Here is a 17,539-nt window from a genome sequence, read left to right on the forward strand (position 1 = left end):
GAGAATGATTTAATTTACTACGGTAATAACGAAATTTCACTCAGATATAGAGTTCGTCAGCACAGAGGAAATTCCATTCAACTATTTTATTTAAGTAGATGTTACTATTAAATGTAACTCGGTGGTGTCTGTTTGGTGTGTGTTTAGGAAAATGTTAAATTGTCAGAGGTGCTGAGCTAAAGTCTTCATGACATTTTTACAGTGGGAAATATTTGCTCCAAAGGAAAAGCAAAGGTAATTTCAAAGTTGTCGACAAATGGTCACGGGAAGGATATATTATGTCGAGTCTCATTTAGCTGGGAATTTTACAAAGTGAGACATTTTACTGTCGTCTCTCCCAAAGAACTTTCGGTGATTACGCACGTGAATGGAACGTATCTCGCTAGGTATATTAAGGCTCGTGAGTCGTGTCTTACTGACGCGAGTCAAACCACTGGTGTCATAATCGAGAGTCTCCTTCACTCTTCATACGATAAGTGAGTTCTAATTTAAACAGGGAGTTGTTTCATGTTTTTGTGCAACATTTTTTGTTTTGAAATGTATCATCTGTGTTTTGACTCTTTGATAGAAACGGTAATTTCTGCCACTAAGCAATTTTATTCTTTGCGACGGCTTATGCTTTCTTCAGTTTCTTTACCTCTAGTTAAAATGTATTACTGGTAGTAAGTTAACCCAAAAGTCAGTGTAGGAACCCTGTTTGCAATAAATGGTCAGGTGTGTTGAGAACAAATCTTTGTGTTAATTGACATTAATTTTGTCTTCTCGTTAGTACCAGGTAACCATTTCTGTCAGATCTCCGAGTCTTTTAGAAGGTGACTGTAAAGTGTGTCCTCAATTCAACATTCAGAGTTATTGGCCTTAATGACAGTACGACCCACATCGACTCGCATTACTCGCTGAATGAATAGAGTTCATGTAGTGACGTAACAAGACTGTTACGCCACACGGTAGTAGCCAAAAGAAAGGCACGCTAGACTAATGCTGTGGCCGATAGTGCACGAACGGCAATAAGCAGACGGGCGTGAAGTCTGGAACATGAGAACTTATGAATGAATAAGAAGAAAAGTATGTAGATGCTTTTTACTTAACTTTTATTGATTCCTTGGAATACATCTCTCTTGAATACTCGAAGCTATAGGCACTGATACAAATGGCTCCTTGCTAGTTCGTAGCCAGTACTTAGCTGATGGCTATTATGTCTCTCGGCTAATGAGAGAGAAAGGCTTCGTACAACTGGGCGATAGCTAGGTTCGCGTACAACTGGGCGGTAGCTTGGTTCTCGTACAACTGGGCGAGTCCACTCTCGTATCACGAGACCTGCCTTGGTGGTGGCGCTAGGTCTGCGATCACAGTGGCGACACGCGGGTCCGACATGTACTACATGGACCGCGGCCGATTTAAACTACCACCTAGCAAGTGTGGTGTCTGGCGGTGACACCACAGTTCACGTGACTATAAAAAAATAATTTGGTAGTGAAGTACACAACACATTACAAATTACAGACAAAGAAACCGGCACAAAACACACTCGATGAAGGCGCACCGTTAACTGTAGTACTTCAGCGGTTGCTGTGGAAGCCCTAGAGACTGGGCGACCAGAAGTGGCACGGGAAGATGGGACACTGTCGGTCACGTTTATTGGTAGTGACAGCATGTATCACTGGGAGTTTGTCCCTAAAAGTCGAATGATAAATCCTGAATATTACAAGAGACAAATACTCACTGCTATGTGTCGAGCTTTGCAGGTTGCGAAAATGGAGCCCGCACGATGACGCACACCGCCCAACTAGAGTCCCCGTGCGCAGCTTCTCAGCTGAGCGCAGCATTCGTTGAACCGCCTATTCTGGAGCCTTCGGACTAGTGTCTTCTAGGATTCCTATGGGGGCGAGGAAACTGCCACGTTCTGCAGATGAACTGTACGCCCGAAGATGTGTAACAGAGTTTCAGGCCACGGGAAGCCAATGCCGAAAGTTTACAGCAGCTTTTTACCCTTTGCCAAAAATGTATTGGGGTTAGTGGAAATTAACTTTAAATATAAATAAAGGTATCACAGTTCTCATTTCTGTTTCAGACTAACCATCGAGCATTGATTGTAGTCACATTTTATATTAGTAACACTGAATAGCATCCTGTAGTGTGTTCCAGTGTTACCTTTCTGCTATTGAGAGCAGGTTATCAGACAATTGGAAATAGGTGTCGACAGAAATGTTCTTCTAAGCTTGTCGTGAAAATTGTCAGCATAACTTCAGATACGAGGCAGGGTGGCAATTATTCTGAAAAACCTGGGAAAATTTCATAAAATCTCTGGGTATACTCCTTTTTAACCTACCATTGCAATTGGATTTTATTGAGTCTTATAAATGACAAATTTTAAAATATTTAATATGTCAAAGTGTGTTAATTAAACAAATATTATTCCGCATAAATTATCGATGTTTAAAAACTGCAGTTAAACTTCTCCTTATGTCTGATATATAGATCAGCTGAGAGGAAAGAAAAGTCATTATGGGGGTATGCTGCCCTCATTCTCCCCACTCACCATTAATTTATCAGGACTCCTTGACACAGTCTTCCTCCTCACATCGGGAATTCTCGCAGATTTTGTTTCATTCTTTCTGTCTGTCTTTCTTTTTTAGAGTTTAAGTAGCCACCCTGCCCTGCAAGAATAGAATAGAATAATTTTATTGCCGCTAGGCCATTAAGGCAATAGACAAAGTCATACATATAATATAATATAATTCATGTTGCAATAGAACAATAGGTTTGTTATTACAGCGTAATATTACAATTGATGAAATTACAAAGTCATACTTATAAAACAATATAATTCCTGTTGCAAAAGAGCAATAGGTTTGTTATTACAGCATAATATTACAGTTGACAAGGTCATGCATATAATACAATATAATTCATGTTGCAAAAGAACAATAGGTTTGTTATTACAGTGTAATGTTACGATTGGTGAAATCCTACAATGTCATACTTATATTACTACGTAATTCCTGTTGCAATAGAGTAACCGGTTTGTTATTACAGTATAATATTACAACTGATGAAATCCTTTGTCGTAGAATGGGGTGGGCAACTAACCAGTCGTACAGTGCTTGATTGAATGGTTGCTCTGGTAAATCGTTTATAGCTAGTGGAAGTTTATTAAATAATTTGCGCCCCATTAGTTCATAACTGTTTAGTGATTTTGAGTGTCTGTGGAATGGAATATAAATACATCTATTCAGCCTAGTGTTGTAGCGGTGTATATTTTCTCTGCGTTTAGCTTCAGGTAGCTTCTTTTTCGTATAAATTAAGACATACTACCGTCATAATTTTTTGCTCAGAAAACAAAAGTTTACATTGTGTCTTATATCATGGGCCTGTAATTACCCTAATAGCTTTCTTCTGCAGTAGAAGGATGTCACGCACACAACTGGAGTTCCCCATAAAATTATACCGTAGGTTATTATGCTTTGGAAGAATGAGAGATAGAATATTCTAACATAATTTTTAGGTACAAAATCCATTAGTCGTCTTAACAGATAGAACACCCTAGACAACATACCATTAAGATACTTGACATGTTGACCCCAAGATAATTTGTCATCCAAATATACCCCTAACATCATCAGATGTTAGCTTGTCTTAGACTAAATACTATCTGCTGAGTTTTATTTTCATTAAGCAAAAATCCATTTGCTTTAAACCAGCATCATGCTTGAGCAATTGCCTCTGTAACACAAGTTTTAAAGCTATTGAGGTCATGAATGCTGTTCAGAAAAGTTGTATCATCTGCATGTAGTACAGTTTTTGATTTAATACATGCCGGAAGGTTGTTAATCTTTATCAGGAACAGGACAGGGCCCAGTACAGATCCCTGTGGGACACCTGCCTTAACTTGTTCTTTGCCAACACAGACAGCTTGCTTACGGTTCTGTAAAAATGATCTTAATAGTTTAAGGCTATTACCTCTAACACCATAGAAGTCCAGTTCTTCGAGTAGTAGCGTATGTTCTACACAGTGTGCTGAGTGTACCAACTTATTGAATGCCATTTGCAACTAGGCTGTCCTGACAATGTGTGCCCTGTAATCTCAAATAGCAGTTGACTATGGTGTTCCTGTTTACATTCTCGTAAACATTCCAAAGAATAATGCTTGTATAATGCAGTGCTTACAGGTAAAGCAAACTCTGTCTGGGTGCAGATAATCAGTGCAATTGTTTGGCAGTTTTTGGAAAAAAAAAGATAATAAATAAATAAATAAATAAATAAAAATTGAAACTTGAAGTATTCCCACATAATTCAAACAGACATTTTCGTTTGGAATTACAATTTGTGATTGTGGAGATGTAGATGACCAGATACTGCAAGTGGTTAAACGAGATGCCTACAGATTGGAATCCCAGATTCTGAGTAGGTAGGTCGCACAATACAATGATCCGAGTGCACTGAGCAGAGTGTGAGAGAGATAGAAAGCGAAGACGAGGCAATTGGGGAACCCGTTATCACGTAAATCGCTACACTGAAGTGTATTGAGTTATTGTTCGAATAAGCGTAACAAAATTCATTTGTTTGTACAGGTGTTTCGGTTCTCTGAAAAATGAGAACTACCGTCAGGAAAAAAGTCCGTGTGAAACAGAAACTGATAAAATTGGACTGTTATTTCTCAAAAGTGAACTGGATGCAAGTGATACGAATTACAATGTGATTTAAATGTTATATTACAAAATAGGTTGTCAGTTTCCAGCGAGTAGTGGAAAAGTAATACAGATTTTAGAAGTTGCACAGTTTGCAAACACACAAAAAAAAGCAGTTTCTGTTAATTACGTGTGTATTTCCAATAATATGTTCGTGCAGTCTTGTGGTCTGCATTAACCTGGATAGGCAGGAGCTTGCTGGCTCAAATTGATTTTTGTGAGGCTCTCGGACAGTTTTGGACAGTGTATCAAAAGCTGTGTAATAATCTGATAGAACCGTAGCTTTTCGTCTCAGTTCGGTGACAGAGAGTGGAGAGGAGACAGGCGGGGGTACAGGCAGTCCGCGCAGAACACTAATCATACCGTCGCCGACAGTCGGTGATGGCACCAAATGTGACGAGTGGATACCCTGTCGAAACACTGTGAAGTTTCTGCGACGCCACAGGAGAGACGTCGGAGTGCCTCAGAAATATTTGCTCCGTCGGGGAAATCTCGAGTGGCTGTCGGCAATTTATTTTGGTGTTTTAAGTTTTTCTACGTTTCTTTGTACGTATTTTATTTATTCTACAGATTGTCTGAGGACTGCGCCACCGAACCGTCCGATCTCTCGGAGGACGCGAGTGCCCGCAGAGGACAGGTGACGGGGAGCGCCGTCAGTAGACCGTCGCAGCAGTCGGCGCCCTGCGGGCGGCGGCAGTCGGACGGCACTTCTCGCGGGAGGTGGCGGAAACTGGCTGCGGGGAAGCCACTGTACCAGCTCACTTGCAGCTCGTGTCTGAAGCTGTTTTCGTCGAGGTACGAGCTGATCCGGCACGTGTTCGTTCATGTCGAAGGTGTAGAACCTCCTCTGCACATCTGTGTCATGTGTGGAGAGGTGTTTGCTAGTGACGAAGAAGTAGCAGCTCACCAGACGAGTACTAGAGCGCAGTGTTACGCATTCGTGCGAGTGGAAAAGCGTGCGGGAACTCTCGAGAAGGTGTGGTTCTGTACCACTTGCGAGCAGACGTTCGAAACTAAACGCCGACTGGCAGTTCACGAGGCAGAGTGTCACGTCGGGGTCGTCGTCGTGGCCCGCACGGGACTGCCCGTACCGGTGACAAAATTCGGTGACATTCCTCAGGTACGTATCGACAATAATCTGGCAAATTGCCACAGTAGTAAATACGAAAGAAAGCGGGAAAGACCTCTGGGGATATTGCGGCAAAAATCTTCTGGTACCGACGTTAAGAGAAAGCCGGGCAGACCTAGAAAACTTTTACAGGAGACTTCCCGTAACGATGCCAAAAGAAAACTGGGAAGACCTCCAAAAATACAGTCGGGAGATGCCCTCCGTTCGAATGCAGATATAATTGTAGGGGAGTCCGAAGTTACGGTCGGAGGGCTCGTGGACCGAAAATCTGACGTACTCTCAGGAGAACCTTTCGAGAGAAAATCTGAATCAAATTCTGGTGAAATGCCCAGAAGAAAACCGGGAAGACCTCGTGTTAGGAAACCCACAATAACTCCAGCAGAGCCCAGCAATAGCTTACCACCGGTAATGCCGGAAGAATATGTCGAAAGAATACCTGAAATGAAACTGGCAGAACCTCTCGATAGGAAGTCGGAAATTCGATCTGGATTTGCTGCTGACGGAGTACTAGAAATTACAAAGGGAGATACTGTCAGAAGAACACCTCAAATTCCATTAGGACGGATTCTCAATAAAAAATCCAAACTTCCGTCAGGGGAGTCTGTCGATAGAATAAATGAAGTGGTACCGAGAGAGCCTCTCAATAGAATACCGGAAACTGCACGTGGGGAGATTCACGACAGAAAGTCAGAAACTGCGTGTGGAGATACTCGCGATAGTGTACCAGAAACTGCACGCGGAGAGAATCTCGACAGAATATTACAAAACGCACACGGAGAGCCTCTCGGTAGAATGCCGAGAACTGCACACGGAGAGACTCTCAGTAGAATATCGGAAAGTGCACCTGGAGAGGCTCTCGGTCGAATACTGGAAATGGCACAGGAAGAACCTGTAGGTAGATTGTCTGAATTGTCACCGAGAGTAACTCTCAGTAAATACGAAACAACACCGGAGCCCCTCAAAAATAAATCGGGAATAATGCCAGGAGAACCTTTCGGTAGTCGACCCGGTACGGTGCCAGATTGTCTTACCGGTAGCAAACCCAAAAGAAAACGAGGAAGGCCTCCTGGAAGTAAAAACAAAATACCGGGCAAACCTCGCGGTAAAAAACCCAAAATGGTACCGGAAGAGCTTCTCGACAAAACACCTGGAATGACACGAGGTAAAACTGTCCACGGACTACGAGAAATGAGACCGGGAGAGTGTGTAGATCGATTATTAGAAATGACGTGGGGAGCACCTCCGGACGAAATGAGTTCGGGAGCACTCTCGGACGGACAGTACGAAATGAGATCCGAAGAATTTCTCGATCGACTGTTCGATCTGAGACCGGGAGAGCTCCCAGATAGACTGCACGAAATGACACTGGGAGAACACCTGTACAGACTTTACGAAATGGCACCGCAAGATCATCACTACAGATTGCCCGAAATGGCACCGGGAACGCCTCTCGACAGTAACTTCGGTGCGTCACCACGAGAGTCTCCCGATAAAGTGCACGATACGACGCAGGGAGAGTCACTGTACAGATTGCACGAAATGACGACAGTAGAGTCTGTACACAGACTTAGTGAAATGTCACCAGTAGAGATCCTCTATAGGAAGCACGAAAGTGCACCAGAATCTCCTCTGGATAGAATACCTAAAATGGCAATAGCAGAGCCCCTGTCTAGGCTACACGAAATTACTCCAGTAGAGATTGTCTACACAGACCTCGAATCTAAGTGTCAGGAATTGCCTCTGGATCCAATACCCAAAATATCATCAGGAGAGCCTTTCGGTACACTAACTGAAATGACACCAGGGAAGCCTCTCCAGAGACTATCAGATGTGACAGCAACAGAGACCCACCGTAGACTGACCGAAATGGCACCGGGAGAAATTCTCCGTAGACTGTCCGAAAAGGGACCGGACGAGACCGTCCGTAGTCCGTGTGAAATGACACCGGGAGAGATCCTCCGTAGACCTTCCGAAATGACACGGGGAGAGACATTCCGCAGATCCCCCGAAATGGCATCGGGAGAGACCCCGGGTAGATCCTCCGAAACGCCACCGGGAGAGGCTCTTCGTAAACTGTCACCGGGGGAGCTTTTCCACGGACTGCCCGAAATTGGACCGGGAGAGCCTCTCCACAGACTTTCCAAAATAGCACCGGGAGAGACCCTTCGTAGGCCATCCGAAATGGCTCTGGAAGAAACGCTCCACAGGCCATCCAAAATTGCATCTGGAGATCCTCTCCACAGGCTATCTGAAATGGTACCAGTAGAGCCTTTCCATACAATATTTGAAATGGCATCAGCAGATCCCTTCCAAACATTATTCGAAATGGCACCGGAAGAATCTTTCCCTGTACTACCCGAAATGGCACCGGGAGAGCTTTACCGTAGACAGTCTGAAATGGCACCACGAGAGCCTCTCGACAGCAAACCCGAAATAACACCGGGAAATTTTATCGACGGCATACCCAAAAGAAAACGAGGAAGACCTCCTGGAAGTAAAAACAAAAATCCGGGAAAACCTCGGTGTAGAAAATCCCAAACTACACCGAGAGAGCCTCCCGATACAGACGCTAAAACTACGTCGGGAAAACCTCGAGATAAAATGACCGAAAAGCCACTGCGAGAGCCTCGGGATAGTGTACCGGAAATGTCGCCGGGAACCGTAAGTGATGGCGTACCTGATGTTCTGTTGGGAGAGCCTGGTGATAAGAAATCCAATAAAAAAGCGGGAGAGACAGAGAAATGGCCCTGCCATTTTTGTCAGCAATTATTTTGTTCTCTTTCGGGCTTAAAGAGACACCTGGTCAGACATACGGGGGAGCGCAACTATGTGTGTGATTTCTGTGGCAAGTCTTTTGCTCGTTCAGACAATCTGAGAGTGCACAAGTATACCCATACGGGAGGCCTGCCGTACAAATGTAATGTCTGTGGTAAAGCTTTTGGCTGGGCATGTCACCTCAGGGATCACAAACGTAAACATATGCCGGAGTCCTCGTAAGTATGTAAAATATGTAACGGTGTGTTCTGAAGTTCTAGGGCTCTGACAAAATACACTTGCGCACACAGAGATACTGTACGAGAACCTTCCCGCCACGGGGTGAATGTCGATGTTCCTGTAAACTGACCGAATGTGAATACGAGTGATGGTGATACGTGAAGAAAATTCTGAAGAAATGCTACTATTTCTGATCTCTGTGATTTCGCTCTTTGTCCGTACGGATCGACACTGCCAGCATTGTGTTGCTTTTAAAATGTTCTCATCTAAAGCAGTTCCCACACCATTGAATAGAAATTACCAGTCGAGCTGGAAATATATGCATCTGTTTCCTTGAGTCTTTTATGAAAGACCGAAAAGTTCATACAAATGATGTTCCTTACACTCACTTATAATGTGTGAGTTACAGTTTTAAAGAAATATTAGGGTTATGATAAACTGGACAAGGCTGGTGAGCTTTGAAACAAAACAAATTTAAATTGTAATTAAGTGTACAAAACAGTTCTGTCTTAAATGGCTGTACTCTTCTCTTTCAAAATAAGTAATAATTAGCAAAATTATATGTGATACAAACATCCTCTCTGAGCCGTGGTGCTGCAAAGAAATTAATGTCACAGAGGGGTGTTTTTTTTTTCTTTTGTGATAGCTGATGTACTGTATTGGAAGAGACCAGAGTTGGATCGTGAGGAAAGCAGGTGTAACTAAGCCAGATACTGATCTTCCTGAAACATTTTGTACTCCACATAACTTGTGCATATGCCCTAATTTTTATCTTCTGTAATGTAAAGTGCCTGCTAATTATTTATAATGCGTACACGTAGAACCTGCCGCAGAAACAATTTTCACTGTGTTACTGTGATCTAGTTATTTTGTATGGTGTAAATGATATATTTTGAAACACTCTTTTGTATTGTTCTTGTAATGATATGTTGTATTTAATCAAAACATGATATAGAATAGGAATCTTATAATGTGTTTATGACATCCATCTCGGTCATCTGTATATCTGAAGCAACCGTGTCCTAATTCGAGAGACTGAAGAAATAATGACCTTTTCAAAGAAAATATATTAAAGAAATCCTTTTTTTATAAAAAAAACTGAATTACTCCTAGATTATTATTTGTGCAAGGGACTGTTGTAATTTCTCCTCTTGTTCAGCCCAAAATATTTTAAATTACTGCCTCTGCGCCTCACACTCCCAATATGTTATTTGCAAAGCCTGACATTTTTTGCACTTTCAGGAAAGACTAGGACTTGTGTTGTATATTTACTGCCGTTTGTAAGTTTACGATAGATATGGCCGGGTATGACATTTGTGTCAAACATTGAAACAGAAATATTGTCTGTGTGTCGTGTGACATACAAACAATACTGTACATTGTATATGCTGGAAATAACATATTCGTAAATCATCTAGAAGCCTTACTATCCTATTTAAGAATTTAAAAAAATGTGGTTGCTGGTGATTTTAACCTAGCTCTTCTTCAAAACTCTTCCAGTAGAAGTTTGACAGTAACATTTTCTTTCAGTCCTCCTACAGTCAACTTTCCAACTAGAATAGTAAAGATAGCCATTGATAAATCCTTTACAGACAAATTAACCCTTTTAGTGCCAAATACGATCTGATCGTGATCCAGATTTTCGGCGAAAAATGCCAGTAACGATCTGATTGTGATGCCTTTCTCATTCGCTAGGAAATACTAACAACTTTGCCTTCAAGCGCGGAAAAAATGAATGAGAAAGGCATCACGATCAGATCGTTACTGGCATTTTTCGCCGAAAATCTGGATCACGATCAGATCGTATTTGGCACTAAAAGGGTTAAAGGAACAAAATTGTGCCACAAAACCATTAATTGACAGCCTTTCAGGCCATAACATACGACTCTTGTTCTAAGTGTAAATACTGTGCAGGTTGAAGTACACAAAATTTGAGTGTAGGTGACTAATTAATCTGCCAAAGACTGAGTATTTTAGGAAAATGCTCAAAGATATGAATTGGAGAGAGCTTACAGAGCTTGTTAGCTTGTGACATTAATGAAAAATACACTGATCAGTCAGCACATTATGGTCACGTATCCAATAGCTGGTACATCCAACAGTGGTGACACATCAAGGCACGGAAGCAGTGAGGCGTCGGTAGGTCAGTGGGGGGCGTTGTCCACACAGGTCATCTAATTATTGTAAAATCCAGTGCGAGGGGGAGGGGGGGGGGGGGCGATGAGCTCCCACACATCCCAGATGAGTTCGGTCGAGTTCAGATCTGACGAGTTGGGGGCCGACACATCGACTGTAACTGGCCACTTAGTTCCTCGAACCACTCCGTCACACTCCTGGTCTAGTGACACGGCATATTATCTTGTCGCAAATTGCTGCAGCCATTGGGAAACGCGACTGTCTGCAACCGGTGCACGATACTCCTCGGCCGTCACGGTGTCTCTCGCGAGCACCACTGCACCCGTGGAGCGTAACGGAGCCACCACCGACTTTCCTCCGTCCGGCAGTACAGGTGTCGAGGAGCTGTCCCCCTGGAAGATGACAGATTCGCACCTTTCCCATTGGCTCGGTGAAGAAGATATCGGGATTTGTCAGACCGTGTAATGCTCTGCCACTGCACCGGTGTCCGTTGCCGACGGTCGTGTGCCTCCGAAGTTGTCGACAGCGCGGTGTTAACGTCGGTACGTGCACGGATCGTCAGCTGCGGAGGACCGTCGTTAGGAGTGTTCGGTGCACTCTGTGTCCGGACACACTTGTACTCTGGCCAGCATTAAAGTCTCACATTAGTTCTGCCACAATACACCGCCTGTACCGTTTTAACAGTCCGCCCGATCTACGGCATCCGACATCGGTAGCGAGGGGCGGCTGCCATATGCCACGACATCCGGACACAGTTTGACCTCGTTTCGCCACGTGTCGAAGACCCTTACCGCGACACTCCTCGAACAGCGCACGAGTCGTACAGTTTTCCAATGTTCGTGCCGAGCCTCCGGGCGTCTCAATCTGTCCTCGGCCGAACCCAGACGGATCGTACGCCTTCCCCACTCTTCACACGGGTAGCACACTCGCTGATGAATACGTACACTGTGCCCGTGTCTGACAAGCAGTCATTCCTCGGCAGGTGACGCTGGTATCGTCCGGACAGGTTTGTATGGACAGTAGGTCGGTGGTCGGAATGTTCTGGCTGATCACTGTTTAACACACTAATTAATAAAGTCATTACCTCAAATGAAAACTTCCTTCCTCCAAAATTAATTCAAGGAAAATAGAAGTGTACAACGAGGAATATAGTTCTCTCGTACGACGAGTGGGAAACCGCGGCAGCCAGTGACAGCTCCGATGTTAACGACTTGAACCTTTACGAGGAATACTACAGAATATTAAGGAAAATAATCGAGATATCTGAGCAAATGCACCGTGTGAAGAACGTAACTATATAACGGAACAAATAGAAACAGTACGTGTTGTAGAGAAAAAAAGACTAACTACTGGGTGGTTGTAATTAAAATGCAGTTACTCTCAGAGGTCCAGTGTGGGATGTAATTATTGTATAGCAGTGAAACTTGGTAGATATTAAAAGATAATTAGTTCCAATTTTGGCCACCATCTGCAAATCTGGTGTTGTCAGTGCAAGAAAGATGCATAGAAATGTTTCCAGATGTAATGGATTAGGAATGGGATGTGGAGGAAAAGGTCAGAGCAAGTGAGAAGTACATAATTTCGATTTTATTATTAACTGCTACTCACACAACTTGTTCATCATTAGTACCCGAGACACAGACGAGATGCTGCATCTGTAAAATTACTCGACCGACAGTCGCTCGTAGCAGTTCCGGTGGAATCTGAGCAAAGTGTTCCTGTGTACTGACCTTCAGAGTAGGTAGAGACCGAACGTGTCCCCGGTAAATGTATCCTTTTAGATATCCCCAGAGGCAAAAGTCACGTCAATTCGGATCGGGTGATATCGCCGGTCTTCGGAGGTAACACATTCGCGGAATGTCATATTAATCCGTCCTTCACTGGGCCGAGCAATATAAGGTGTTGCCCCACGTCGCATTAAAACAGTGGTTTCCGCAAAGTTGCGCCCTTCCGAAGTCTGAATCACGTGGCGTACGACGAGGTCTCGGCAACGTCCAGATGTTATGGTACGCCTGACCGATCCCCCTGGGTATTTTGTCCTTCCAGAAGTGTGTACCGAGAATAAAGGTGCTCGTCGAATCCGCACCGAATGATCACAAACTGCAAGTGCGTGGCTCTTTCTGTACAATTTGTGGGTTAGCAGTACCCCAAATTTGGCATGTCTGTGTATCTATTGCACCCTGTACTACAAAATGCGCCTCGTCGCTCGGCCACTCGTTATCACCTTCGATCTGCGCCAAAACCGAAAGCAAATTGACATTGTTGTTGTGGATCTTGAGGTTTCAGTCACTGCAGTGTCTGGATCGTGTGCCAGTGTAAAATAGACAACAAAACTTTCTGATAGTGTCGAACCCAGAATGAACCATTCTTGTGACACTGCACGAGCACTTGCAGTGCTGCGAGGTCAGTTACAGCAATGGCAACCTCGTCAATGACTTCCACCAGGTGCCACATCCAGCTCACTCCCGTTTTTGAACTTCTTTAGACTATTTAACGACATCGGGCTTCTCCTCGGACCTTTCGGTCAGCAGTACTCTTTCAGTGCAGCACTGTAACTACTGCTGTGTACGTAAAACAGTTTCACTGACAGTGCACGCTCCCTCTTCTGGACAGCAGTACCGTTCACTCGTGCTGTGGCTCGTCAAATGGCAGTGTGAATGTCGTACTGTCATACAAACAGTGTACTAGATTACACCTGACGGCCAAAATTGGAACTAATATTTGTCCGTAAAAAATTGGTTGCTCATTTTCTACCCAGTTTCGTGCCGTACGATAATTACAACCCACTCTGGACCTCCGTCAGTAGCTGCACGTTAATTGCAACCACCCAATAGAAAGGAACGGGAGCAGATAGTCGACAATACGGTGGTAACAGATGAGCGTAGTGTGGCAAGTCTCTGTTATGAGGCCTTTGTGTCGGTTACTGATGCACTGTGTGATCAAAAGTATCTGGACATCCCCAAAACATACCTTTTTCATATTAGGTGCACTCTGCTGCCACCTACTGCCAGGTACTCCAAATCGGCGACCTCAGTAGTCATTAGACACCGTGAGAGAGCAGAATGGGTCGCTCCGTGTAACGCACGGACTTTGAACGTGGTCAGGTGATTGGGTGACACTTGTGTCACACGTCTGTACGCGAGATTTCCACACTCCTAAACATCCCTAGGTCCACTGTTTCCAATGTGATAGTGAACTGGAAACGTGAAGAGACACATCCAGCACAGAAGTGTACAGGCCGACCTCGTCTGTCGAATGACGGAGACTGCCGACAGTTAAAGAGAGTCGTAATGCGTAATAGGGACATCTGTCCAAACTGTCACACAGGAATTCCAAGCTGCATCAGGATCCACTGCGTAAACATTGGACGATCGAACAGTGGAAAACATTGTGTGGAGTGACGAATCACGGTACACGATGTGGCGATCCGATGGCAGGGTGTGGGTAAGGCGAACGCCCAGTGAACATTATATGTAGTACCGACAGTAAAATTCGGAGGCAGCGGTGTTACAGTGTGGTCGTGTTTTTCGCGGAGGGGGCTCGCACCCCTCGTTGTTTTGTGTGGTACAATCGCAGCACAGGCCTACACTAATGTTCCGAGCACCTTCTCGCTTCACACTATCGAAGAGCAATTTGGGGACGGCAATCACACCTTTCATCACGATCGAGCACCTGTTCGTAATGCACGGCCTGTTGCGGAGTGGTTACACGACAGTAACAGCCCCGGCCCGCACAGAGTCCCGACCCGAATCCTACAGAACACCTTCGGGACGGTTTTCGAATGCCGACTCCGTGCCAGGTCTCGCCGACCGACGTCGGTACCAATCCCGAGTGCAGCACTCCGTGAAGAACGGGCTGCCAATCCCCGAGAAACCGTCTGGCACCCGACGTAACGTATGCTTGTGTGAGCGGACTTTGTCATCGAGACTGAGGGTGGCTCGACACTGTATCGAATTCCAGCATTACCGATGGAGGGTGCCAAAAGCTTGTAAGCCATTTTCAGCCTTCAGCCAGGTGTCTGATACTTTTGATCACATAGTGTATGTGATTCATCAGAGAAGTCCACCTGTCACCACTCAGTTGCGGTACTGGCACGCAAATTCCAGACTTTCTCGCCACAGGCACAGGTCCGAGAACCCGGTGCCCGCTGTGGAGGCCCGTGCGCAGCAACGTTCGCCGAACAGTCGTCTACGAGACACAGTCGATACTGTCGCTCTGTTCCTCGGAGCAGACAGTTGCACGTCTATTGGCCCGTACACGCCTCTGCAGCCGTCATTCGCCCCTATCGTCTAGGGCACACGGTTGCTTTGGCACCGGTTTAGGTAGAACCGTTTTGCCATACGGGGCGTACTTTTAACTGTGGTGGTTCGTGAACTTTTTACAGACTTAGCCTTTTTGGAAATGCTTCCACATCTGACCCAAAAGCAGTGATCGTGCCCTTTTGCGTGTCAGACAAATCACTCCGTTTCTGCATTATGACAAGTGCAACGTCATCCGTTGTGCCCCCCGGCACACTTTGTATACTCTCCACTGCCGGTGCAGCTACCTGACGTCTGTGAGTGGTTATTGCAGGTCGGCATGAAACATTCGCGTTAGTCGCATTAATGTGACTGGACTGTGTGACGTCTCAGTACAGGTTCGCACGACGGAGAGCCTAATTCGATCTGTGAAACTGAACGAAAATATTATTGAGCATAGTATATGGACCACATCCTCGGTACAGAAATTTTAGCGTTAGCAAAAGGTTATACTTGCAGTCGGACTAAACTGTTAATTGGATCGTTTTACCGACTCTCTGACTCGGAAGATATACTTGATGAACAGTTCAAAGAAATCTTGAGTCTCATTTCAAATAGGTACCTCACTCATACAATTATAATCAGTGGCGACTTCATTCTACCCTCGATATGCTGGAGAAATTATACGTTTAAAGCTGGTGACGGGCATAAAACGTCATCCAAAATTGTACCGAATGCTTTCTCAGAAAATTATTTTGAACGATTAGTTCACGAGACCACTCAAAGCGTAAATGATTGCGAAAGCGTACTTGACCTCGTAGCAACAAATAATCCTGGACAAATAGGGAATATTGTGGCAGATACGGGGATTAGCGAACACAAGGCAGTTGCTGCTACGCTGAATACTGTAACACCTACAACCGTCAACAAGAAACACGACGGACATCTATTTAAAAAAGCCGATGAAAATGCTTTGAACACCTTTTTAAGAGACAATATCCACTCCTTCCGATCTGATCACATAAGCATAGAAAAGATGTGGAATGATTTCAAAGAGATAGTATCGACGGCAGTTGAGAGATACGTACCACATAAATTAATAACTGGTGGTACTGATCCCCAATGGTACACGAAATGGGTCAGGTCGCTGTTGCAGAAGCAACGAAAAAAGAATGCCGAATTTAAAAGAATGCAAAATCCTCAAGATTGGCAAAGTCTTGCAGAAGTTCGAAATCTAGCACGTAGAGCAAACCAGAGACTGCGATTCATTGGCAGAACAATTAGAAGGTGCAACAGGTCTACTAAAGAGACTGCTTACGTACACCACTCTTGTCCGCCCTGTTCTGGAGTGTTGTTGTATGGCGTGGGATTTGCATCAGGTAGGACTGACGGATGACGTCGAAAAAGTTCAATGAAAGGTGGCTCGTTTTGTACTATCAAGAAATAGGGGAGATAGTGCCACGGACATGGTACGTGAATTGGAGTGGCAATCATTAAAACAAAGGAATTTTTCAGTGAGAAGGGACCTTCTCATGAAATTTTAATCACCAGTTTTCTCCTCCGATTCCGAAAACATTCTGTTGGCACCCACCTACATAGGGAGAAATGATTGTCACGATAAAATAAGAGAAATCGGGGCTCGCACACAAAAAGTTACGTGCTCGTGTTTCCCGCGTGCCATTTAAGTGTGGAATGGCAGAGAGACACTTGAAAGTGGTTCATTGACCCTTCTGCCAGGCACTTTATTGCGAATAGCAGAGTAATCAACAAGATGTGGATGTGGTAAGTTTTACACCAACATAAGATATTTTTTGCTGAATGTCACTAATTACACAACATTTTAGAATATTAAGGCAAATAGGACTATTTTCAGTTTGAAGTAGGGTTGTCTTGTTGGGAGATCTGAGTTGGGGCACAAAGTTACTGCCTGTGCAATCACTATTTGTTTCCGACCAGTAACATCTGCTGGTAAACGTGATTTGATAACAACGCAGTGTTGCAGACTAAATAGTTGGCCTACCTACAGTGTTTGCCCATTTTTATTCTGAAGTGCACATTTCACTATACACTCAGAAGTTTGATCTCTGAACTGAGCTCTGGCACTGCATACGTCGGTGGCAAAACTGGTTGTTACCTGGAAACCACGTTTGATAAAAGATCCGCATCTGTGACGGTACCATTTCATGTATTGGGCCAAAATATATAGGAAACACTAAGTTAAATCTTTAGGTGATATCTGTATTTACTTTTGGGAAGGTATAAACAGCTCAAACCAGTTCTGTAGAACCTGCAACCTTGAAAACACATATAGGCTTGGATTAAATATACTGTAATGGTAATGAAAGAATAAGCAT

The 17,539-nt window shown here is 44.3% G+C and overlaps 1 protein-coding gene across 5 annotated transcripts in view; it reads left to right on the forward strand.

Annotated features, from left to right (window-relative positions):
- Nucleotides 1-9,883, forward strand: part of LOC124720049 — a 158,032-nt gene extending 148,149 nt beyond the window's left edge. For all 5 annotated transcript variants that reach the window (XM_047245307.1, XM_047245310.1, XM_047245311.1 and 2 more), the window contains one exon: nt 5,259-9,883. In XM_047245307.1, the coding sequence (XP_047101263.1) occupies nt 5,259-8,814 (3,556 nt within the window). In that variant the 3' untranslated portion in view covers nt 8,815-9,883. The remainder of the gene's footprint in view (nt 1-5,258) is intronic.
- The last annotated feature ends 7,656 nt before the right edge of the window (nt 9,884-17,539 follow it).

The sequence above is a fragment of the Schistocerca piceifrons genome, chromosome 11 (assembly GCF_021461385.2).
Source record: "Schistocerca piceifrons isolate TAMUIC-IGC-003096 chromosome 11, iqSchPice1.1, whole genome shotgun sequence".
Classification (NCBI taxonomy): Eukaryota; Metazoa; Arthropoda; class Insecta; order Orthoptera; family Acrididae; genus Schistocerca; species Schistocerca piceifrons.